The following is a 25,249-nucleotide window of genomic DNA, read 5'->3' as shown; positions in this document are numbered from 1 at the left end:
TCAGTGCTGAAACTATCAGTATGAAATTTCAGAAATAATGGCATGTATGATTATGTATGTTTGTGTTTGATATTATAGTTTCTTGTTACGGTCCATACTATTGCTGTCTGTAGGTCAGTGTGACCTGGGAGATTGGTCATCGTGACCTACCAGTTACATGAGTGTATGTTCAAGTGGGCAGACTGATAGAGGAGTGGGTATTGATTTCATGGAAGTACACCTCGCACATATTAGCTCTAATAGTATGTCAGTTGGTACAATTTGTTAATAAAAAAATTCATTGGTATTGCTCAAAATGTGACATCTGACCAAGTTTATATCATAAAGCCTTGCCTACACTTGCTTTAGATATGTAACTACCCATGTCATTCACATACCAGTTACATTTCCCTCAAAATGTTTCTGGCATGTGATTGGCTCACTTTCAAAGTCGAGGTCACCAAGAGAGGCTTGTGTCACCATGGTAACATGATATCTGGTTCCCAACAACCAATGATTGTCGTAAGAGGAGACTAAAATGGATTGTGGGGTCAAGCTGGGTAGCTTGGTTGATGCATGTCTTCGTACCCATGCAGTGTTGCCTTCGTACCCATACAGTATTGTCTTCGTACCCACACATTGGGGCTATTGCTCATGACATCAACCACTGGTATGGCCCAGTTGTCTGCAATTCACTGTGAAGAGTTGCATCTTTTAGGCATGTGAGAAACCTGTGCTCATGGGTAATGACTCCAAGATTCTCCCTGATGATGTTTCAAGGTGACAAGCTGACACACTGATATGACTAAACTACTGTCCCAGCTGTCAAACCAAACTCACTCACTACCTCACTCATTCCCTCACTTACCCACTCACTCACTCACTCACTCATTCACTCACTCACTCACCCAACCACCCACCCACCCACCCACCCACCCACCCACCCACCCACTCACTCACTCACTCACTCACTCACTCACTCACTCACTCACTCACTCACTCACTCACTCACTCACTCACTCACTCACTCACTCACTCACTCACCCACCCACCCACCCACTCACTTACTCACTCACCCACTCACTCACGGAGATCGCGAGGTCAGTGGTTTGATCCCCGGCCGTGTCTTACCAAAAGACATCGACATTAAGGATCTAAAACAAGGACTGGTTGGCTCGGGGTCAGTATACTGTGTCTGAGTGGGATATTCATGTTAACTGCAGCATGGTATCTCAGTGGGCCAGCACTACCAAATTGGCATTAGTTGGACTAGTGCAAAAACACATGCACGTCGCTACATAAGTGCAATAATCTTGAACACGATGTTAAATTCAATTGGTCAGTCAGTCAGTCAGTCAGTCAGTCAGTCAAAAGGACCAAGAGAATCACTTCCTTTTAACCTGAAGACAAGCCTTGCGAAACAAGTATACCCTTGCGTGGAATGTTTGGGATATTTTTGTTTTAGTCATTATGGTAGGCAAGATTTTAGTGTAAGGTCAGAGGCTCCACATGTTCCATTGTGAACATTGCAGACACCTTAAGAACTTTCACCTCACATAATTACAATTTGTTATCAGCTAAGATAGACTTTTTATACTTCCATCACTGCTTGTCCTGTGATTGATTCCTTAGGGGGCTATTGTATGAGTGATTCATTGATGTATGGTTTGTGCAGGTTCAAGTCAAGAAACATTGAGCAGCTGTACACTCATATACATGTATATTATGAGGGCTGCATGTGTTTTAAGGATGCTGATCTTCAAAGTCAGTGGTGATATGAACTTCAGATACTCATTACCGTATTCGACGTAATAAGTCCCCTGCTCTAATAAGCGCCCACTGCAATTTTTGCTAATATTCTGGCTAGTGAACAATCCCAATTAGCACCCTCCCGATTGATCAATGTACACAAGACTTATTTATTTGTGTATAATACGCACTCGTGTGTTATATGCACCCTTAATTACGGGCAATTAAATTCTGGAAAAATATATCTGTAGTGTATAAACATTTCAGGCTGTCAGCATAAACCACGAAATCTTTCTTTCGACTTTTCTTTTGTATCATTTCAGGCTGTCAGCATAAACTACAAAATTTAGGATCTTTCGGAGTAGAATAGGTCTTCAGCAACCCATGCTTGCCGTAAAAGGCGACTATGCTTGTCGTGAAAGGCGACTAATGGGATCTGGTGGTCAGGCTCGCTGACTTGGTTGATGCATGTCATTGATCCCAATTGCGTGGATCGATGCTCATGATATTAATCACTGGATTGTCTGGTCCAGACTTGATTATTTACAGACCGCTGTCATATAGCTGCAATATTGCTGAGTGCAGCGTTAAACAACAAACCAACCAAACCAAATCTTTCAACTCTTTCATCAAAATTATTTTCTAGTAAGACCCCCCTATTTCTAATTTTGAGAGCGCCCTGGGTGCTTATTACGTCGAATACGGTAGTAGCAGGATTGAATAATGTATATTTATACGACCACCTTTTGTCTCCACCTGAAGTCATCTGATTTAAAATTTTGTTTGTGTGCAGATGGATAAGATTTCTGAAAAGTAACCAATAAATGGTGTTTTCCATGTGCTGGGTTTCTGAGCTCAGTATTGGCCCTTCATGGCCTTACTCATAGTTTTACTGGGCATCTTAATTAAAGCTTTCAGTTTGGAGTTACTTTTGCAAACCTTTTAGTCTCAAGATAAGAAAAGTTCTAATGCTTCCTGTTGTGTCTTAATGTGAGGCCTTTTTTGTAAATTTGCCAATATGCAACTTAATTTAGTCCACATACTTTTGCCATGCTTTCAACTGCAAATCTTATTAACTTAACTGTTTCAAGCCCAGGGGAAATGTGATAAGGCTCATATGTTTTTGGTCTGTCATAAAGGGACTACATGCTGAGAATGAATGTGTTGTAAACAGACCTATTAAATATGTAATGACTGTTTGCTTTACATTAGTGACCAGTTCAAAAGTTTGATTTCGTATAAAAAAGTTAATTCCTTAAGTTTTGAGACATACACACACCCCCATCACCACCACCACCACCACCCAAAAACTTAGTTCAGGCGCCTCTTTTGTCACACATTCTTGTGTTTTGCCTTGCCTTTTCAGAACTTTCATCGACTGAATGTTATTTACTAGGTGTTGAAAATCAGTAGGGTTTGTAATAGATCCAATCTGGCATTCTACTTACACACAGCACTAAAACCTAACTAGACTAGCATGTAGTCTCTGAAATGAATATTTTACAGTTGTTAAATTATGGTCATGAAATATAATAAGGAGACCAGAGACTCTCCTGATACTGCACTAATCTAGACTTGCCAAACATTATAGACTTGCTGTATTGGATACATTTGTTTCAGGGTCTGTGTGACATACTACACTAAAACTCTATCTCGTGTAAAGACTGGATGTATTTAATGAAATTAAAAAGGGGTTGTCTTAGTTTAGTTAATATATAAAACATTGAGAAATCAGGTAAGTTGATTTTGTGGGATGAAAAACTTGCAGGGCCATTTACCCCCTCTCATCAAGACTTTTGAACTGGTAGCTTAGTGACTGCAGTTTAAAACAACATTTTCTTACTTGCTTACTGGGCTGTGTGCCTGAGTATCCTGACGGGGAGGAGTGTTACTCTCACTATCAATCACTGGATTATCTGGTCCAGGCATTTTAGTCTATGAAATCTTATATAACACAATATCCTTCTTGACTAAAAAAATAATGTCCCCTGTGGAATAGAGCTAGCTAGAGCTGGCTAGGCTTGCTTTTGTATGTGTTTCTAGATTGTTTTTTTCTTCTTCATAAAATAAATATGTTCCACAGTCATGGTGAAGGACTAATAGATCTGGAATAGTGGAAGATAACCACAGTACGTGACAAAGTCAACTAGGACTGGGACGGGTAACTCGGGTACTCAGGTCGGGTGGATGTTGAGTAGGCCACAGAACCAGCTGCATTTCTTTCTGACGATGCACACATGCCATCTGACTTTTATATGTTTGAGTAAAGATAAAGATTCAGTTAACTTCAGAGTATGAATGATCAAATTGTTTTGTACACTTTCTAAGTAGTTTTTGTCAGGGCTCGGGGAAACATTTCCCAATCAGACATTTTGTACCATGTCTTGAGACCTACGTCTACCTGGGTAGTGTCAGGTAATAGGGGGTCAGGTACTTAGTAAATTTGGACTCGTCCCGGCCCTTAAGTCAGCTAACTCACTCACTCTGTGCCCGTTTGGGAAACTGTTAGAAAGTTATCTTTGACAACATTTTGTCTACTGTGAAAATGTACTTGCTGCTGATTTGTATTTCAGATCACTTATCAAAAACCTAAAGATGTAGGAGATCCATTGTAGGTTCAATATGTAGAACAGATATGTTGGTGTTTCAACTACGGTACCTAGGGTATATATGTGATATTTGCTGTGTGGTTGTTGATATCCTCGCTATAGTCACATGCAGGTGTAGTAGGCAATGAGAAGTTGTTACGAGATGTATCAACATGCAAATGCTTGTTCAGCTGGGTGGAATGCTAGAGCCGACTTGCCACACTACACATGCAGCCAAACAGTTCCATACACTGGAACAATGTCACAGACACAAATAGGGCTCGGCTTGGAAGGATATTACTTGAAATTACTGGGATTAAACTGTGCCCAACTTTAATAGAAAGCTGCATAGTATGTCTGTTCTGTTGTTATCTTGAAGGGTGTATGTATTTATCTATGTAACACAGGTTACAATGTCGCCATTACCATTAGTTGTAGCCTTTCTCCAAGGCTGTACTGATGGTTAAGTCTATGTTGTATAGTAATTCTATCCTTATAATAGGCAAGTCTAGATAATAGACAGTACAAGGACTTATATAAGGACAACATGTTCTTATTATTTATATAATATAGGAGTTATGGTTTAAACTAATATTTATTGCCTTGGAGACTTGTGAAAGTCTACATTGGTTGTAACTATAGGCTTTGTAACAAACCTGTATTACACACCCATGCATGTTCTGTGATGCCAGTCTAAGGAATGGTTTTACCACTTGGCAATGTAATACATTGAACTCTTCTGCTGAGCCAGCTTACAGGCGTTATTGTAGTGTGAGTTGGTTGTTGGAGCGGAGCTATACACTCATGACAGATGGGTACAGATGGGTGAAACTGACACCTCCGCCTTACGTTCCCCACTGTTACTACAAGTGCTCTCTCACTAACATTTTAGACTAACACTAGATAGTCCCTAAAAATATATAATTTTGCAGAACAAGCGACTGCATATAAATTGAATAGGAGCCCCGGTGAGATGGTAGATTCAGAACTTGCTTCATTTAGGGCTTCGACATTACAGTAAAGGCTCATGGAAAGGAAAAATATAGTTTGGGGACCGAGACAGAGTACTAACAATTATGTACTGGTAGTAAATTGTTTTAATATTATTGTAGCAACTGAATTTAAATTAAATTTATAGTGCTCACCCACTGATATACCATACCACAGTTTAACATAAATGTCCCACTCAGACACAGTATACTGACACCTAGCCGATCAGTCCTTGTTTTATCCCATTAATGCCGAGCGTCATCCAGGGTAACGTTAAGTACCAGCTGTTAACGTCATTTGGTATGACGTAGCCGGGGATCAAACCCAGACCTTTGCTCTCCAGGCGGACACTCTACCACTAGGCCACGGAGGGGGCCAAATTACATTTATCTTGTGCATTCTGGTGTATATATCAGAGAACTGATGATTCCGGGGCAGAATAGGACCTATTTGGCCCAATCCTTGTCTTAAGAGTTTACTAAAACAAGGATTGGTAGTTACAATTAATGTCTTACTTGCCTGATTTGCTTGTCACTCTACCGAGACATGCTATTGAACACTGGCTTTCCTGACCCAGACTATCAGGAAAATTGCTGACAGAGGCAAAAAAACTTCCACTCAGCCTGACTCATTATCATTTCTTTTGGTCCGACATTGTTGCGAAGGCGTTCCATTAAAAAAGTCAAAAAAAACATTGCTTCTATTGATAGGGATATGAGTTGTGTCGTGGCATACAAAGACATATTAATCCTCTATCACACGGCTAAGCAACTGTTGACATGTGTTCAACTTGCAGACAAATAATGACAGAGTTTATTTGAATTAATACGGAAAATATCGATCTGTTCGTATAGTGATGCATGTCGACAGCCATTGTAAGTCGCACAGCTTTCTATAGGTCATTATGAACTTGCACAACTGCTCATTGGTTTGTACACGCGTGCAGCTGGTGTGCATAAATGTGCAACTTAGACCACTCGCTCAATTAACATTCAGTACATGACGCCTGCACACAATTACAGGGAAATAATGTGTGGAAATGGCAGAGCAGTTTAATCATGTGCTGGGTTGAAGTCTGTGGTTTCAGACTGAAATAGTATCAGAATTGTTTACAATTCAGATACTTCAATGGTTAGTATTAAGTGTCATGTTTTCTCTGAAAGCTGATTTACATCAGAATGATGCAGCTGTGACATCACTTTCTGGCTGGACAGGATTTGATTGCCAGGTTGTAGATTTAAAAACTATTGCTTATATTACACCATTTTGTTGCAACGCTTTCTTGCACCATGATTGACAATTACAACTTGAGTCGCTATATGGCTGAGATACTGGGAATATGGCAATTAATCTTAACTCATTTCTCTTAAAAGTCTGTTTGATGTGCAGAGTGGCATCCCTTGACCATGCCCGGATCTGCTGAACACGTGTTGAATCCTGATTAAGATCCTTGGTATATCTGCCCCAAGGATACACACTGTCACCCCTTCATTACACAGGGGCATAGTTTACTGTATTGATAATGATCATGATATAAAATACCCCCTAATTCATCAAATATAGGGTATCTATCCCTGGTATAGGGAGCATCACTGTGGAACAATGTTCTGTTTACCATGTTGAGAGTTTGCCTGCCTGCTGTGTTGGAGCCCCGACTGGGATGATGAAAGTCACCTGGGAACCTTAGTCTAAGCTAAACCAGCGTGTCTCCCACAGCTGAGACAAATACTCAGCATTCTTCAAATATTGTTATTATAGTTGGTGCAGCTTGGCCTGTGCACTGCTTCACCTCACGGAAAGTAATACAGGGAACCTGACTAATCCATACACCTCAATTATCAGAACCATAAGTTTCATCTTTTGATGATGGTGATTGTTGGATGGTGTACAGGATGTTGATATTAAATTGCCAATTTTTTTCATACAAATTAGTTTGAAGTTTGAAATGATAGTTTAAGATGTTGTTTTTTTCACCCTCTCCTGTGCAAAGATATCAGATGCTAAACAAGGGCAGTCCTGGTATGGTTGTTGGCTAAGAATAGATTGTGAAGATAATGTGTAACTGCATACCATATAGTGTAACTGCAGCCATAACCAGTCACTGTTAGGAGGGATTCATTGTAGTTTGTGACACCGTTGTTACATTCTTGGGTACCTGTGAAGATAAAGGGTATAATAGGTCTTCAGCAACCTATGCATGCTGTAAACAGTGACTATGCTTGTCGTAAGAGGCGACTAACGGGATTTGGAGGTCAGGCTCGCTGACTTGGTTGATGCATGTCATCGTATCCTAATTGCGTGGATCAATGCTCATGATATCACTCACTGGATTGTCTGGTCCAGACTCGATTATTTACAGACCGCCGTCATATAGCTGGAATATTGCTGAGCAATAAACAATAACAAACAAACACACAAACATACTTGGTTGGGACTTGGGAGGGAGATGTCGGTCTGGAGAGATTTGGGTAACTGGCATGCACGTAAAATACATTGTGATATCCGTTAAAGAAGCCTAGATCTCTGTGAGTGTCTGTCATCGTCTTGTCATACAAGCTTTCTTCCCACTGATGACACATGTAACTCATATGGTAGCATCCCTCAATAAACGTGTGTGTTTATAGCTGAATTGGACATATGCTGTTTGACAGTTGCAGATATCAATATGCAGTATTCAGTAATTTGTTCTCCTTGCTTGGTTTTGTGTTGAGGTTAGTTTAGTTATTAAGGCATTCTCTCGTCACACAGGAAATATGGATTTGAACCCTTGTTTTGTACAGTATCTTAGGCTGTATGATGACATTTGCTGCTGGACGTGAAACAATGCGTGAGACCTCACTGACTCACTCCCCTTGATCTAATTACCGCTTGAATTGATTATTGTTGAGCTCCCACTGTCACACAAGCAGGCTTCTTTGTTCACTTGATCACTTCACAGATTCCCAATTGTTCTTAACTTTCAGTTGATTATCCCACAAATGCTGACCTCATTTCATCTCAGCAGGTCTGCTGCCACAATCACACCTGTTCACAAAGATAATAACATTGCAAAGATTGTCTTGACTTTCATACCAGGTTTGGGGCTGTTTGGTAGCTTTGTGGTTAATCAAAGAGGAACAAGGTTCTGTCAAATTTGCAGTACTACAAGTTTGATTAAAGTAATAAAATTCCAGTTTGGTTATCTGCAATAACCGAGCTTAAACTGTGCATTAGTCTAACCTTGATGAGCCAGAGATGTGTTCTGAGTCCCTCTTTAAAGTGTTCACTCATTGGGTTAAAAGTCACTACATTGGTACGACACCAGTGAAGATCTGGGTTAGAATAGGTCTTCTGCAACCCATGCTTGCTGCAATAGGTGACAGTGCTTGTAAGAGGCGACTAATGGGATCGGAAGGTCAAGCTCACTGACTTGGTAGATCCATGTCATTGTATCCCAATTTTGTGGATCGATGCTTTTGAAGTCATTCACTAGATTGTCACTCACTCACTCACTCACTCACTCACTCAGAGTTTATCATAGATAAATTTCTACATTAGTTAGACCTGTGTAGATCTGGATAGAGAATAGGTCTTCAGCAACCCATGCTTGTCGTAAGAGCCGATAATGGGATTGGGTGGTCATGCTCTCTGAGTTGGTTGATGATGTCATCATTTCCTAATTGCAGAAATCAATGCTTATGATAGCTGAAATATTGCTGACATCCAAACAAACCATTAGTCAATTTCAGTTCTGATACTAATCAGTACAAGCTCATCAAAAGAAAGAGCTTGTGTTCAGCATTGCTGTAATTGAAAGAAGAAATATGATTTTCAAATATTCCCTCCCAAATCCTATCTGTGTCTTTATTTTGCCTGACAGCACCTGTGATAATTGTGTCATGATCTGGAACAAGAGTGGTTCACAGGAACCCTGTCAAAGAACACCATTTCATTTGGCACATCACACATGAGCAGACTCAAAGCCGATCAGGCCTGGCCGGGTGTTTTCAGAACAATGCTAATCCCCTTCTACAGCTCTCATTGCTGGCCAGTAATTGTCCATCACCCATTGATCCCTTGTGCTTGTCTGTCCACATGTTGCCACCAGTGGCCACACATCCTATTTGTCCTCTTAGTTTAACATAAGCCTTTATGTGTAGAAACTGACAATACATCGGCAACAGCTAATGTGACGGAGGTGACTGGATGCTGATTTCTTTTCTGAGTTTTATTATTAATGGACAACTTCATCTTGGAGTTGACACTCTTTTTTCATTGACATTAAAGCTGTGACCAAGGTTGTTTTGGCTTCTTTGCACGGTATCCAAGGGATGTAGAGAATAGCTTTAGATATTGTAACTTTGTCAGCTAAAAGGGTCGGACACTTTCAAGTGTACATGTCAATGCCCTAACTAGAGTCATTAAATCATAAAAGTGTGATGGGTATAAAGGATTTTTTCAAGCTTTCGTTAAGTAGGGATAATATTGATTTGTGCACAAGTTTTGTATTGAAGTTAGTTTGTTTAAGTTTTCAACAAGTAGAGCGTTACAAATGAATGTATTGTTCTTTGAGCTGGTAGGTAATCAAAATAATATTATAATCGGTCTGTGAATATGAAATTAGTAATTAACAACATATCCACAATAATTGATTGTCATGACTATTCATAGCCAAATAATGTTATAATTTGAATAACCATCTGGTTGTGAATGAGTGCATTCTCATAAGCATTGTCTCTGGAACTAGCCTTCAGTTATTGCAGAGTCCTTTGTCATAATAGTGACAATCCAGTGTCACATGTGCAGTTCATCAGCAACAATGCCATAGGGGCAGATAACTCTTTCCTTGCACCAGGAGATCCCTCTAACATGTGTCTACCGGTAATTACTTTTGGCCATCAGTCAGCGTCACTGATTGTCCCAGGGGCATATAACCAATATAATATCCAAGATATAATATTTTAATACCATTTTATTGCCTTTGTTAGTTGTGTGGTGAGCCGTGTTACCATTGTGAGAAGTACTTTATTGTTATTCATGCAGTGAATTGCCAACACCATGGCAGATACCCCTGATCTGATAGTATTGGACAATTATCTTTCATGAATGATTAAGTTGTTTGTTCCTATTAACTCTAGTGGAAAATCTAATGTTTTCATTGAAACTAGAATGCTTAAAAAAGAAAAAACAATATTTTAATCATAGGGTGTTTAAGCAGACAGCATTTACAATTTAGTTTGGACAAATTATGTTTATCTTGTAGTTGCATGTAATGTTGTGTATTAGAATGTCTGTAGCTGTAGTTGCATGTAATGTTGTGTATTAGAATGTCCGTAGCTGTTTTTGCATATAATGTTGTGTATTAGAATGTCCGTGGCTTACTGTTGCTCCGACTCTGAGGAGATTCATGTTACCAGTACACGATATTAAACTAGAATCCTATGTCAATATTGTTATGGAAACACTATGGTAATTGAAAGCTGTCAATATTTTCTTTGTCCTCACCAGGGCCAAGGGCCATTACTACTGTTGTCAGATCAGGTCAATTACTGATAAGGTTCAGTGCAAATAGTCCATCATTTGTAATGTAGAGTGATAGAGCGGAACAAAACAGAATCTTCTTCCTTATTGTTGTAAAAAGTGGGTTGAGGTAGTCGAGTGGTTCAGGTGTTCATTTACTACAGAGTGGGCGGGGTCAGGGACTCATGGGAGGGTCACCAAGACACAGGGCAGCCTCTAGGGGAGGGTCACCAAGACACAGGGCAGCCTCCACGGGAGGGTCACCAAGACACAGGGCAGCCTCTAGGGGAGGGTCACCAAGACACAGGGCAGCCTCTAGGGGAGGGTCACCAAGACACAGGGCAGCCTCTACGGGAGGGTCATCAATACAATACACATAGTTGGTAAGGCTCATGAAAAAGTTTTATAATAAAATATGAAGGGCTTCTATATTTATGTCTTGTCAGGAAGGGTCATGGAAAAAATGTATTCGGTCACAGGAGGGACTTCCAAAAATCAGTGTTGGAAATTGGCACTAGTCCCATTGTCCTTGCCAATCTGCCCAATAGTTAAGGCATCATAAGGACTAGTAGAAATTTGCCATATTTAAGGGGTTTGCTATATGTTATCATTATAAGGACCAGTGGACTAAACATGTTAGTTTCTACCACTGAAAATATGACAAGCTTTAGTGGGAGGGTAATGATGTTCAGTACATCAGTGCATCCCAAACCTACTTGGTTCTCCCCATGGTACAAATATGAAGCTCCTCCTGGGTGTATCCCTCATCGATACTAATGGAACTTGCTGAAAGCTGTATTAACATGATTAAACCATCTTCCACTACTATCATAAAAAATACTGTCAACTTGGCGTATTTACTTATCTTAAAGGACATTTGATATCGGTTTGTTTCAAAAGCATTGTCTAATTCACACAATCATTACTGTCAATTCCCAGAGCAGTGAGATAAAATTAAGTTACATTTTATCAGTGTATAAAAATCCTCAAATTTTTATCGGACAATCGGACTGGCACCTTTGCGAAGATCAGATAAAATGTTGCCAGTCCAGAATTTTCCAGATTAACGAATAAGAGTAACAAAAGGGTAAACGTGAGAATATGACTGTTTATGTTACCAGGTAGTTTCAGAACATAACAATAAACTGGTGGATTGTCAACTTAGTAACTTTAAATCCCAACCATCAGGCATGCAACTTTTCAAAACTGACCGTCCGTCCATCAGCAAAATAGGCTGTCTCGGGCAGGCGGGAGCTTTAACCACTGGTTTTATGCTAGTTTCTATGTCCATGGTACAGCTGTTACAAACATGGAAAGATTCGAAATAGTCTCACTAACTCACCCGCTGTGTTTTATGTATCAAACTCAGTTCAACATAATAGTTTGAATTCAAACATTTTTTACTTCAGAACCTTCTGTGTTTCTCATAATCCCACTGTAGATAAAAAGTGAAAATGAAATATATTGATTTGAAATAAGAAGTCACAAGAACTCTGTGACCTGAGGAATCTGTCCAGCTGTTGCCATCAAGGCAGGTGCTGGTCCCGTGTGGAGGATGCTAATCTATTCATGCCTTTGTCAGCAGCTGCTGGAGATACCCGGCAGTCACATCTTGTTTTTGAAAGCATTTGTCCATGGTGATCAATACAGATATGAAAAAATGTAGAGATTTTTTTATGATTTTCTTTCTATGATTGACAAAATTCAATTGGTAGCAAAATCTGTGACTTCAGATCAACATCTGTATTTTGATATATCCGTCACAATGTATTTTTCCAACTTTGAACAAAGAAAGTTATTAGTGAAACCTGGGACGCTTATCGACATATCTTCCTGTTACGGCTGTGTAACAAGTTTGTGTTTGAATTTTTATTGTTGTTCTTTTTAAGTGTCTCTTTGGAATTACTATGGAGAGCAGACTCGACAATTTCAATTGGGAGTGTGTTTAGGGAATTCAGCTGAATACTTGCTGATTTCAAATTCATAGCCTGCTTGTGGTCAGGAGACTTAATTTATGCAAATTTTGCCAGTCTTGTCAATAATGCATAGAAAACTGATCAGAAGTGTGGTTGTGTACTCTAATGTTCAGAATTATTAGCGTCTGAGATTTCCTGTGGCGTTCTCATGTGAATTGAACTTTCAGACATTGTTTCACGCTGAAAGATGTTTACAGAACTTTCATTTAGATGTAGATTGTGCTCAATGGAGAAGTGAAAACTGAGCAAAGATTAATTGCAAAGTATCAATAATTCAAGCTTATTGATTTTTTTCACGTGTATTGCTTGTCTTTGAAATGTGCCATTTGGAGCCAGCAATGTACACAGTTAATTAGGACAGATTAAATTCTGAGTGGTATGAATTAATTGAATTGTGTATGAAAGCTATTTTGATGAGATGTGTGTATGGATCCTCAGCTGGAGTAGTTAGATGATCAGTGAGTTTGCTCTTCCACCCCTAGTTTTGTCAACCTCAACCCATCATCCCAACAGGTTTTCGAGCCTCTGTGTCTCAACAGAACCTGGTTTGTCTGTGCCAGCTGTTATATAGATACCAACCCCTGGGTTTGTTTGCTTCACCCTGGGTTTGTCTGCTTCACCCTGGGTTTGTCTGCCTCACCTCAAGTTTGTCTGCTTCACCCTGGGTTTGTCTGCCGCACCCCAGGTTTGTCTGCCTCACCCTTGGTTTGTCTGCCATACCCTGGGTTTGTCTGCCACACCCCAAGTTTGTCTGCCATACCCTGGGTTTGTCTGCCTCACCCTTGGTTTGTCTGCCATACCCTGGGTTTGTCTGTCTCACCCGGGTTTGTCTGCCTCACCCTGGGTTTGTCTGCCATACCCTGGGTTTGCCAGCTTCACCCCAAGTTTGTCTGCCTCACCCTGGGTTTGTTTGCCACACCCTGGGTTTGTCTGCCTCACCCCAAGTTTGTCTGCCTCACCCCGGGTTTGTCTGCCTCAACCTGGGTTTGTCTGCCTCACCCTGGGTTTGTCTGCCTCACCCTGGGTTTGTCTGCCTCACCCCAGGTTTGTCTGCCTCACCCGGGTTTGTCTGCCTCACCCTTGGTTTGTCTGCCTCACCCTGGGTTTGTCTGCCTCACCCTTGGTTTGTCTGCCATACCCTAGGTTTGTCTGCCTCACCCTTGGTTTGTCTGCCATACCCTTGGTTTGTCTGCCATACCCTGGGTTTGTCTGCCTCACCTCAAGTTTGTCTGCTTCACCCTGGGTTTGTCTGCCGCACCCCATTTTTGTCTGCCTCACCCTTGGTTTGTCTGCCATACCCTGGGTTTGTCTGCCACACCCCAAGTTTGTCTGCCATACCCTGGGTTTGTCTGCCTCACCCTTGGTTTGTCTGCCATACCCTGGGTTTGTCTGTCTCACCCGGGTTTGTCTGCCTCACCCTGGGTTTGTCTGCCATACCCTGGGTTTGCCAGCTTCACCCCAAGTTTGTCTGCCTCACCCTGGGTTTGTTTGCCACACCCTGGGTTTGTCTGCCTCACCCCAAGTTTGTCTGCCTCACCCCGGGTTTGTCTGCCTCAACCTGGGTTTGTCTGCCTCACCCTGGGTTTGTCTGCCTCACCCTGGGTTTGTCTGCCTCACCCCAGGTTTGTCTGCCTCACCCGGGTTTGTCTGCCTCACCCTTGGTTTGTCTGCCTCACCCTGGGTTTGTCTGCCTCACCCTTGGTTTGTCTGCCATACCCTAGGTTTGTCTGCCTCACCCTTGGTTTGTCTGCCATACCCTTGGTTTGTCTGCCATACCCTGGGTTTGTCTGCCTCACCCTGGGTTTGTCTGCCATACCCTGGGTTTGCCAGCTTCACCCCAAGTTTGTCTGCCTCACCCCAAGTTTGTTTGCCACACCCTGGGTTTGTCTGCCTCACCCCAAGTTTGTCTGCCTCACCCCGGGTTTGTCTGCCTCACCCCGGGTTTGTCTGCCTCACCCTGGGTTTGTCTGCCTCACCCTTGGTTTGTCTGCCGCACCCTGGGTTTGTCTGCTTCACCGCAAGTTTGTCTGCCACACCATGGGTTTGTCTGCCTCAACCCAAGTTTGTCTGCCTCACCCTGGGTTTGTCTGCCTCACCCTGGGTTTGTCTGCCTCACCCTGGGTTTGTCTGCCGCACCCTGGGTTTGTCTGCCGCACCCTGGGTTTGTCTGCTTCACCCCAAGTTTGTCTGCCACACCCCAGGTTTGTCTGCCTCACCCTTGGTTTGTCTGCCATACCCTGGGTTTGTCTGCCATACCCTGGGTTTGCCAGCTTCACCCCAAGTTTGTCTGCGTCAACCCAAGTTTGTCTGCCTCACCCTGGGTTTGTCTGCCTCACCCTTGGTTTGTCTGCCTCACCCCGGGTTTGTCTGCCTCACCCCAAGTTTGTCTGCCACACCATGGGTTTGTCTGCCTCAACCCAAGTTTGTTTGCCTCACCCTGGGCTTGTCTACCTCACCCTGGGCTTGTCTACCTCACCCTGGGTTGATTCATGTCATCGATCCCAATTACGTGGATTGATGCTCATGATATCAATCACTGGATTGTCTGGTCCAGACTCGATTATTTACAGACCGTTGTCATTTAGCTGGAATATTGCTGAGTGTGGCGTTAAACAACAAACAAACAATGTTTGTGCCAATCATTACATTCCCTTAGCCTAAGTGTGATAACCTGGAAGGACAATTCCAAGAAAATTAAATTCTTAACATCAGCAAACCAAAGCTGACAAAGTTCGTGAGTGAGTGAGTAAAGTTTTGAGCTACTTTCTGCAGCATTTCAGCAAATTCACAGGGAATAAAATTGAATGCTTAATTCCTTTAAATCTTCATGGCACATGATTAATATGTATGTTCTTTTGCAGACTTCTTGGCCTGACTGGTATAATCTACACCGACTGCTCTACTGCATGGATGATCCAATTCTACGACAACGTCAAGTGGCCGTACTATGTCAACCCGGGAATCCTCCTGCTTTTGTACTGGGTTCTCGCCTTCGAGACACGACACTACTTCCATGGAACGGTAGGTCAAGGTCATCTTCAGCCACTAAAGCCTATAAACCGTTTGTTTGAATTCCGAATGGCTCTGGTGCTTTGGGAGGTAGTGGTAGCCAGCTTAGTTGAAAGAAGCTCAATCTTCATTGAATCACTTTTTGGGTCCCACTGTAAGATATTTCAGCAAAATTTGCTAAAAATTTATGAATATTATATCCATTGCTTTCTTGTATAGGAACCTGCAGGTATAAATTGAAAGGGATTTTTTCTGTAGAACATAAAGCTGCTGGTCTTGTGAGACCATGTTGTGATTACCACGTTGCTCTCTGATAGGTCCAAGTTGACAGCAAACTTCGTAGTTGACAGTTACATCAGGAGGGCAAGGTTTATTGAATGTTTGTAATCTTCCTTTTCCACATTCCCAGACCAAATCTGAAATTCGATGATCGCTTTAAAGATTTGCCAAAAGTGTAACTCGACAGCATGATCGCAGAAGCAATCACAGAATTTGACATTTTTTGTCAATCAAAACACTAATTTTCATTATTCACAAACCTTTCTGTCATATTTTGCACTCGAATGATGACTAAACATTTAACATGTGATTCAAAAATACAATATTTTGGCCCCAGAAAGTAAGAGTAATGAAGTGTATGTATACAGAATTATTCATCTGTGAGTTCTCATGTTTAAAACAAGCCAGTGTTGTTTGGGAGCAGCTGTTCAGTATCTGATCCCGGGGCAGCTAGAGCAGCACAACTCTGTCATGTCACAAGAAGTTGTTAAAATGGTGATTGGGTAGCCACAGTAGCAGTGTTGTGTCCCTTCGCGGCTGCTTGGTGATAGTTGTGATGCTTGACATATCCTAAGGCAGGACTTTTTAAATCTATTTATAGATTCAGATTTTCAATTGAGGTGTAAAAAAGATTTTATTTCAAAAAGTGCTAGTTTTAAAAATTCAAACTAGACATTTATAGCAAATATTTGAATAGGTTAAACTGCAAGGTCATAGGTTACAATGCAAGGTCATAGGTTACACTTGATTTATCTGCAAGACTATAGGGTACAATAGGTTTAACCGCAAGACAGTTGATTTAACTGCAAGACAATAGGGTACAATAGGTTGAACTGCAAGACAATAGGGTACAATAGGTTGAACTGCAAGGCAATAGGGTACAATAGGTTGAACTGCAAGGCAATAGGGTACAATAGGTTCAACTGCAAGACAATAGGGTACAATAGGATTAACTGCAAGACAATAGGGTACAATAGGTTGAACTGCAAGACAATAGGTTGAACTGCAAGGCAATAGGGTACAATAGGTTGAACTGCAAGGCAATAGGGTACAATAGGTTGAACTGCAAGACAATAGGGTACAATAGGTTCAACTGCAAGACAATAGGGTACAATAGGTTCAACTGCAAGACAATAGGTTGAACTGCAAGACAATAGGATACAATAGGATTAACTGCAAGACAATAGGTTCAACTGCAAGACAATAGGTTGAACTGCAAGACAATAGGGTACAATAGATTGAACTGCAAGACAATAGGGTACAATAGGTTCAACTGCAAGACAATAGGTTGAACTGCAAGGCAATAGGGTACAATAGGTTTAACTGCAAGACAATAGGGTTCGATAGGTTCAACTGCAAGACAATAGGTTTAACTGCCAGACTATAGGGTACAATAGGTTCAACTGCAAGACAATAGGGTACAATAGGTTTAACCGCAAGACAGTTGATTTAACTGCAAGACAATAAGGTACAATAGGTTCAACTGCAAGGCAATAGGTTGAAGTGCAAGACAATAGGTTGAACTGCAAGGCAATAGGGTACAATAGGTTGAACTGCAAGACAATAGGTTGAACTGCAAGACAATAGGATACAATAGGATTAACTGCAAGACAATAGGTTGAACTGCAAGACAATAGGGTACAATAGATTGAACTGCAAGACAATAGGGTACAATAGGTTCAACTGCAAGACAATAGGTTGAACTGCAAGACAATAGGGTACAATAGGTTTAACTGCAAGACAATAGGGTTCGATAGGTTCAACTGCAAGACAATAGGTTTAACTGCCAGACAATAGGGTACAATAGGTTCAACTGCAAGACAATAGGGTACAATAGGTTTAACTGCAAGACAATAAGGTACAATAGGTTTAACTGCAAGACAATAGGGTACAATAGGTTGAACTGCAAGACAATAGGGTACAATAGGTTTAACTGCAAGACAATAAGGTACAATAGGTTTAACATGCAAGATGCTAGTTACAATAGCTTTAACAGCGAGACAAGCTTACTAACTAACTAACACTGCACACATGGCAACATGTTCTATATGACTTTTTGAAGACAATGAACAAACATCTCAAATTTGTTTTTTATCTTATTCTCTCCCTCCTACAGACCTTAATTTTTCATAAATAAATCTTTTAGCCTGGAAATAGAAAAATGTATGGCTGCCTGATTATGATCCTTAATCGTGGTTGGCCTCCAACAGAAGTAAACATCTACGCCCTTTAGGCTTTAATCCACTGCTATGGTGCAGGATATGACCTCAAGTCACTGCTTGCGTGTAATCACACGATGTGTCACTGGTTTGTCTGCTCCAGGACTGATAACACTGTATATCAGACGGCCACAATACAGGGACTGAAACAGAGTTGGCTGCGATAGCATTCAGATACTCCCTATCTAACCATGAGAGAGTAATGTGAACAATTGCTACTTGTTAGAAAGTTGGTGTACCTTTCTGATGCTATCTGACCTGTCATGTTTGTGTTTTGGTTTAACTTTAAGTTCAAGCAAGCTTGTGGTGTCTTTCCATTGTTTACTTTTACATTTGCTACATGTCCTCTGAAACCACAAGGTCTATGAAGATATATTCCGGTCTTTTTACATTTGTTCCAATTTGGACATGTTTGAGTGAGTGAGACAAAACCATGCAGTCTCGTGATTATATGGTGTTATTAAGAACATTAATCTTTTCAAAGCATATTGAAAAAGTTTTATTAAATTTTGATAAGGGCTGTGGATCGATTAGTTTATCTAGATAGCTGCAGTGTATAAGTATTGATTCTCATAGTGAGTGTGGGTGCACGTTCTACATCAGTTGTAATGGGCCTCAGGGGGGATATGTGTGGTGGCACTTGATGAAAGAATAAGTATATAATCATGATTGAAAGTCCCTATTTTGTTTGCAATGTGTCCTCTAAAATGCACGATTTTTTAAAGTCCAGACTTTAACAATATTTGAACATCTGAAAAATATTTAAAAAAATGATTTCCAACTTTATGGCATGAAAATAAGTGTTTTGTATGTTCATGCTTCTTTCCAAAGAAGTGACCAAAAAATAATAATGTACCTGAATTATTTCTTTTTGTTTTCAAAGAAATAATTTTTAAAAGGAATTTGATGTTTTTAGAAACAAGCCTTGGTGTGTATGCCTGCCTTTTGCAGTGAAATATGCCACCCATTTTGTTTGTTGACAGAGCTTGGCACTAACAATGGCACATTGTTGGAGAGTAGAAAAGTGTTTTCTTTTAAACTCCTATTGCTTTCAACATAGCTTTTATGACTAAATAATCATTATGAGACTTTGGCTAATTGTTTATACAGGTGGTTGTGGTAAACAGGGATTATAATGTTGGACTAAAGAATATTTAATTAAAAACGTATCATCTTTGTCTAAAAATAAACATTCTTAATAGCCAGACAGGATTAAGATATTTGATATTTTAGGGGTACTTCTTTCATTTATTAAAAGTATATAAGGTGTATTTATGGAGATAAACTTAGTACATTTGACATTTATTTACAGATTACTGTAATATAATGCCCTATGGTAATATGGCTGGTCACAAATGCATGCTGTTATGTGACTGTTTCTTCCTTTCCTTCAGTAATGTTAAGTATATGTCAAGAGCAGTCTTTATAAACTGACATTTGCTGGTGTTCGATCAAATATCCAGGAATGAGCTTTTGGGGTACTCATAAAGGAATTACCAGAGTTGAACTAGCGTTGTTATGGTCAATTTGGCGCTGGTTTGTACCACATGATGCTAATCACTATGATAATGTCTACAGTTAATGATACCTGAGGCCATACAGGCCATGCAAGGTTTGATTGCATGGCTCCATGATTAGGTTTATCTTTGTGATTTTGTAATTAATAACTTAATGAATAACGGCTAAAATGCTTAAGCTATAGTTTGGTTTATTGGCTTGACAGATCTCAAGGATGTATCTTGACCTGCTTGGAGGCCGATATTCATCCCTGAGTCTGAAGTGAATGTTGTTAAGAATTCCAAATCAGAATGAAAATATTTCCAATTCATGTTAGTATTATATAGCTAATTTTATGGCTTTGTAGAGATAACCTGTATTTCATTGATGACCAATAACTAGGAAGAGGTTTTAAAGCTTAATTTTATATTACAGCATTGAATATATTCTCAAAATATAATGTTAAAATGTCTCAGAATATGAGAAAATACAAACTTAACCATAATAAAAAAATTAGAACAAATTAAAAAGATTTCCCAATAAATCCCTGAATCTTTTTAATTGTTAAGTTAGACACACAAAATGATATTTCTCTCACTATTTGAAAAAGAAAGAAAGAATATTTTGGGTGCAAATGTTTGTACTATCTTATAAAGCTTTGGAGTTTATCTTAAACAAAGCCAATAAACATTTGTGTAGTGTTGGACCAAAATTAGATAAAATGAATCTGTATATGATATATTTGAGGTGAGGTTAACCTCACATTCAAGATTATTTCACTTAAGTTATATGGGACTTGCCTGCATGTGTGTGTGTGGCTATTTGTACTCATCTGGACTTATACCAGTCTTATCGTGCCCGCCCACTATGACATCATGCCCGCTCTGACACATCGTAGCAACTCTGTGCCCACCAGTATTTGTTAAGCCAGGCAGGGTAACAACAAGTACCATCTTTTAACATCTTTTGGTATGATGCAGCCAGGTATTGAACCACCAACCTTCCAGTCTCCAGGGAGATGTTCCATACCTTACATGACTGATGAGTTTAGTTAAGATTTAGAAATGCAAACAAGAAATTATATGATATTCTGCATTGGTGTTCTTCTTGCAGGACGTTAAACACATTGAGAGTACATTGTCCCCTACCCGTGTGAAGAAAGGACGTGGCAAGAGACGAACTGGCACCGAGCGGGAGGTAGCGGGCGAACAGGATGAGGTTTGGTGGACAACTAGTCATGTGATGTGCTCTCTGTCAATAGATTCTAGACTGTTGTTTGTCATTCTTTGGCAAGATACGCCATACTACAATGCCTTCAGTGGAGAAATTACTTTTTTAACAATATAGTTTAAACATTTGCTGTATCAGGAATTTACATCAAACGATAAACAGATAGTTTCCTCTGTTGAAATAAGGATGGATCTTTAGAATATATAACAATTCCTGCAAAACTATACATCTGTTACATCATTGCCATAATCCTGTATTTTGATCACACTTACAATTTGTTACATTTTCAACACAAGTCCTCTTCACTGTCATCTGACCCTAATTACTCATATGGATAACAGTCTTCCTCTACATACAAAAAGGTCCTGTAGAAATAAGGGTGGTTCTTGGTTTATGACATACCTAGGAGGTTGTTTTAACCATCTGATACACTGAATATGCTAAGATAGGGACTTACATAATGGAGGCTGGGACTATTGGATACAATGAATACTATTGGATACACAGTCTTGTAACAACAGAGCCACTTGTATACCACAGATGTCATGACCTTATTTCCAGTCTTAACATGCTAGCTAGAGCTGTGACATTTTTGCATTGGGTACAGAAATAATTTTATTGTATTCAAGTATAATATGCACATCTTCCACACAGCTTTTTTCTGGTTGAAAAGTGTGAAATTTACACAAGAAAATATGGTAGTTAAAAACATTCCTCATAATAGAACAGATTGTCAGTGGCTCATGCTTATCTCCAAATGGGAATTCCAGGCCAGAAATAGGTCTCCAATACCTCAAACTTGTTGAGTCGGCTAGCATGGAGAAGGTTAATGTGTACAACCCGGCCTATTGTGTGTCATCAGATCTCGGAACCTAGATTAGAGATAGGCACAGGCTGTTGAGGTTTTGATTAAACCTCCAGTGACCTTGTGACAGCTATCCTGCTGCTAATGAATTCTACAGATTCTGTAGAATGGTAGACACACATTTGCACACATGCAGGTGAACACTTCCACACATCCTAGATGAGCAATAATATAGCTAAAGTTACTTGTAGACACAGGCTGACCTTACATGTCCAGTTTCTCTGAAGGTGTTGAAGTGTGGCTGAGTGTGATTCATGCTGTAGCTTTGCATGGCTTGTTTTAGTCATTTGGTAGACATTCTTATTTGCATGAGAAGTACATGTGGAACTCGACTTGGTGATGCATTGCAAATTTTTAGTGGTACAATTAAAACAATCTGATGGTGTTGATGTTTGAGGGTTTGTTACTATTTTCTTAGAGTTATTGGTCCAGTACTGGTATACTGGACCTCTAACATGTAACATGGGAATTATTTTTAGGAAATTCAAACTTGGGTTAATTTTACCATCTGACCTTGAAATCAGAAATATGTTTTAATGAAGGGCATTGCTTCTATAACATTAAGGAGAATATTTTTCACCAAGATCTTTTCAAGAAATGGAATGCTAAAGAAAGTGACGGTTTCTTCAACTAATTGCATTGGTTTGTGAGTTTTTAGACATTTAGCATGGTTTACTGAAAGCAAAGGTTTCGCTACATGATATTGTTGCCAACTAACTTTTGTATCAGCTACATATATTAAATTAATCCTGATAACAATAAAAAAAAAGAAAATTAGGGTATTAAGAGGAGAGTATTTAGCACTTCCTTCAGTATTTCGTCCTGCCATAGCATTATGCATAACATTGTGTTTGATTCCAAGCAAGATTTATTTGTCATGGAAGGTTTGGTAGTTTGAATCCCAGTCAACAGGCAGGCGTTGCCTGATGCAGGTAATTAAAGTTTTCCAAACGTCTAAGTTCATACAATTTTTTAAAATTATTAACAAAATATATCATAAACAATATGAATAATGTTAGGCTTTCATGTTATCTATCATCACCATCATCACCATAATCATCATCGTCTTCATTGCCATCATCACCATCATCATCACTAATTTCATTGCAGTCATCAGCCCAGTCACCTGTGTAGCTCACTTGCAGTCAGCTGTATTTCTGAACAAAACTTGTTTCACTCTGTAATGCACAGCATTGTGTCAGAACTTAGTTGTCTCCCTTTACAGCATTGTTAGCAAGCTCCTCCCCAGCGCGCGACACCTTCATTACACTCTCGATAACATCCCTGCCACCAGTGTGGGCGCGGCCATTACAAGAATCTTGAAATTTGCCCTCTAACCCTCTAAATGTAGTAACGTTCATACTTTTGTTTATGTCTTTGGAAATGCCATCACAGTTCATTTTGAAAAGGTTTACAATGGACAATGTTTTCCAGATGAATTTACTTTGTTCTTTGTATAATCAGATTGGTTCGAGATTGCAGACTAACCAGAAATCAACCAGCTTCTCCCTTACATTTTTACTATATCTATTACATGATAGTTTTAATGAAATAGAAATTCAAATTGACAAACAAAGAAAGTAATTTAGCAGGGGTAAGTGTATTTGGCGTCATGACAGTCGTCACTTGTTTGTAAACATAACGGTCATTCAGTTGTGGCCACCTATCACAGTGGGGAGTTTTGATAGGTGGCAGCGATAGTATAGAGAGCTCTGATAATGAGCTATCGCTGTGAGGAGCTTGCATTTTTAGAACTTAGTTGTCTCCCTTAACTTGATTTCATTTCAGTTCTGTCATTGTGCATCCCCTTGCTACTGTGACTATCCAGTTTGTCTGAAATGATGTACTGTTGCTGTTAGATGTCGCTTAGATAACTATACTCACTGACAAAAGAAACGCGAATACCATACATTTTGTTAATAAATGAAGAATTATTCATATTCAAGAGATATTAGATTGGTTCGACACACAAACGAACATACTGGTATGTTGTGTGAATCTACGCTCATGAACACATGACGTGTGACGTTGTAGAGACATGACTCGAGATGTACCATTTGTCTTGTGTAGGATTAGTGTGTCAAGTTTGGAAATGACATGCAGCAAATCGTGATAAGAATAAAGACACTCTGTGGTAACACTTGAGTGATTGTTAGTTTTGTCATTAATTGGTATACTTTGGATACATCTCTTCTAAACGTACATACTTCTTGATATGTTTCTATGGTTCGCATTTCTTTTGGCAATGAGTATATAACATCCTACAACACAAGTAATGTAGTTCTAGGACTGGGACATGAGTAAATGGATAATGCATCTGTTTTTGTAATAATTCTGATTGGAATAGAGCCATGACAAATCAGGATATTGTCCTATAATGTGTGGTAGTTTTATGAGATGTTTATAAGATTTATCATCCAGAACTGGCTTCCACTGGAGACATCGATTGGATGGGATCACGTGATTTCAGCGGAATCGTGTCACTATTCTTTGCAGACCATTTTGCCATCACAATCAAATGACATCAGTAATTTCTGACTTCACTAATGGAGTTCTAGCTGTAGATCTGCACTCGATACTGGATAATACTGTGTAGAAATAGAAAAAGTTGGAAGAATTATTTTGAATGATAAAGTGTCCCTGTCGTGTCTCCCAAGCTCAAATATATCCAGACTCATTGATATAAGTAAACTTATCCTAAGCAAGCCTCGGATATTTGTAACTTTTGTCAACTCGTCTTGATACATTTTATCTTGGAAGACATAGGTGAGATTCTCTATGTCAGAAGGGGGTAGCGGCATAGCCTTGTGATTATAACGTTGACTATTCTGCTAATGCCCATTTCTGGTGTCCCGTGCCACCTTATCGCTGGAATATTGTCATAAACAGCATCAGACCATACTCACTTACTCAAACCTTCATCGTTATAATCTTCAATGTCATCATCCTGCAAAAGGGTATTCATTAGCAAACAATTAACACTGCTCACTGACACCAGTGTTGATCAATACCTTGGATAGTTACACAAAATGTCAGAACATGTCAGTTTGTAGTTGTAACACTATAGCTTCCTTTGAGTTTAACCGACACGCTTCCTACTAACCTACTGAAACCCTCTCAGCTTTGGGTGGCTTCTAATACACAGCTTCTTCCATTAGATTGGTGTGTTGCTGTTCACATCACTAACTGTTGTAATATTTATATTTTGAAACGTTTACGATTTTCAACATTCATTGTTATATGTTCATCAAAACTATGTGAAAGTCAGTCATAGGATAGAATTAACCTCTTTCCATCTGTAAGATGTAATCTTTCGGCATGTGAAACATCATTAGTAGATATGTAGGTCATCGTATATGAAGGTAAAAT

General features: G+C 39.8%; 1 protein-coding gene across 1 annotated transcript in view; it reads left to right on the top strand.

Moving 5' to 3' along the window:
- The window catches only part of LOC139454132 (piezo-type mechanosensitive ion channel component 2-like), a 118,937-nt gene that overhangs the window by 37,229 nt on the left and 56,459 nt on the right, over positions 1-25,249 (top strand). The window contains exons 6-7 of the mRNA XM_071235656.1: positions 15,643-15,802; positions 20,899-21,003. Of these exons, the coding sequence (XP_071091757.1) occupies positions 15,643-15,802; positions 20,899-21,003 (265 nt within the window). The remainder of the gene's footprint in view (positions 1-15,642; positions 15,803-20,898; positions 21,004-25,249) is intronic.

The sequence above is a fragment of the Haliotis cracherodii genome, unplaced genomic scaffold, assembly GCF_022045235.1.
Source record: "Haliotis cracherodii isolate W230 unplaced genomic scaffold, xgHalCrac1.p SCAF_10, whole genome shotgun sequence".
NCBI classification, from domain to species: Eukaryota; Metazoa; Mollusca; class Gastropoda; order Lepetellida; family Haliotidae; genus Haliotis; species Haliotis cracherodii.
Note: the sequence above shows the minus strand (reverse complement) of the source record. Positions and strands in the feature narration are given on the sequence as shown.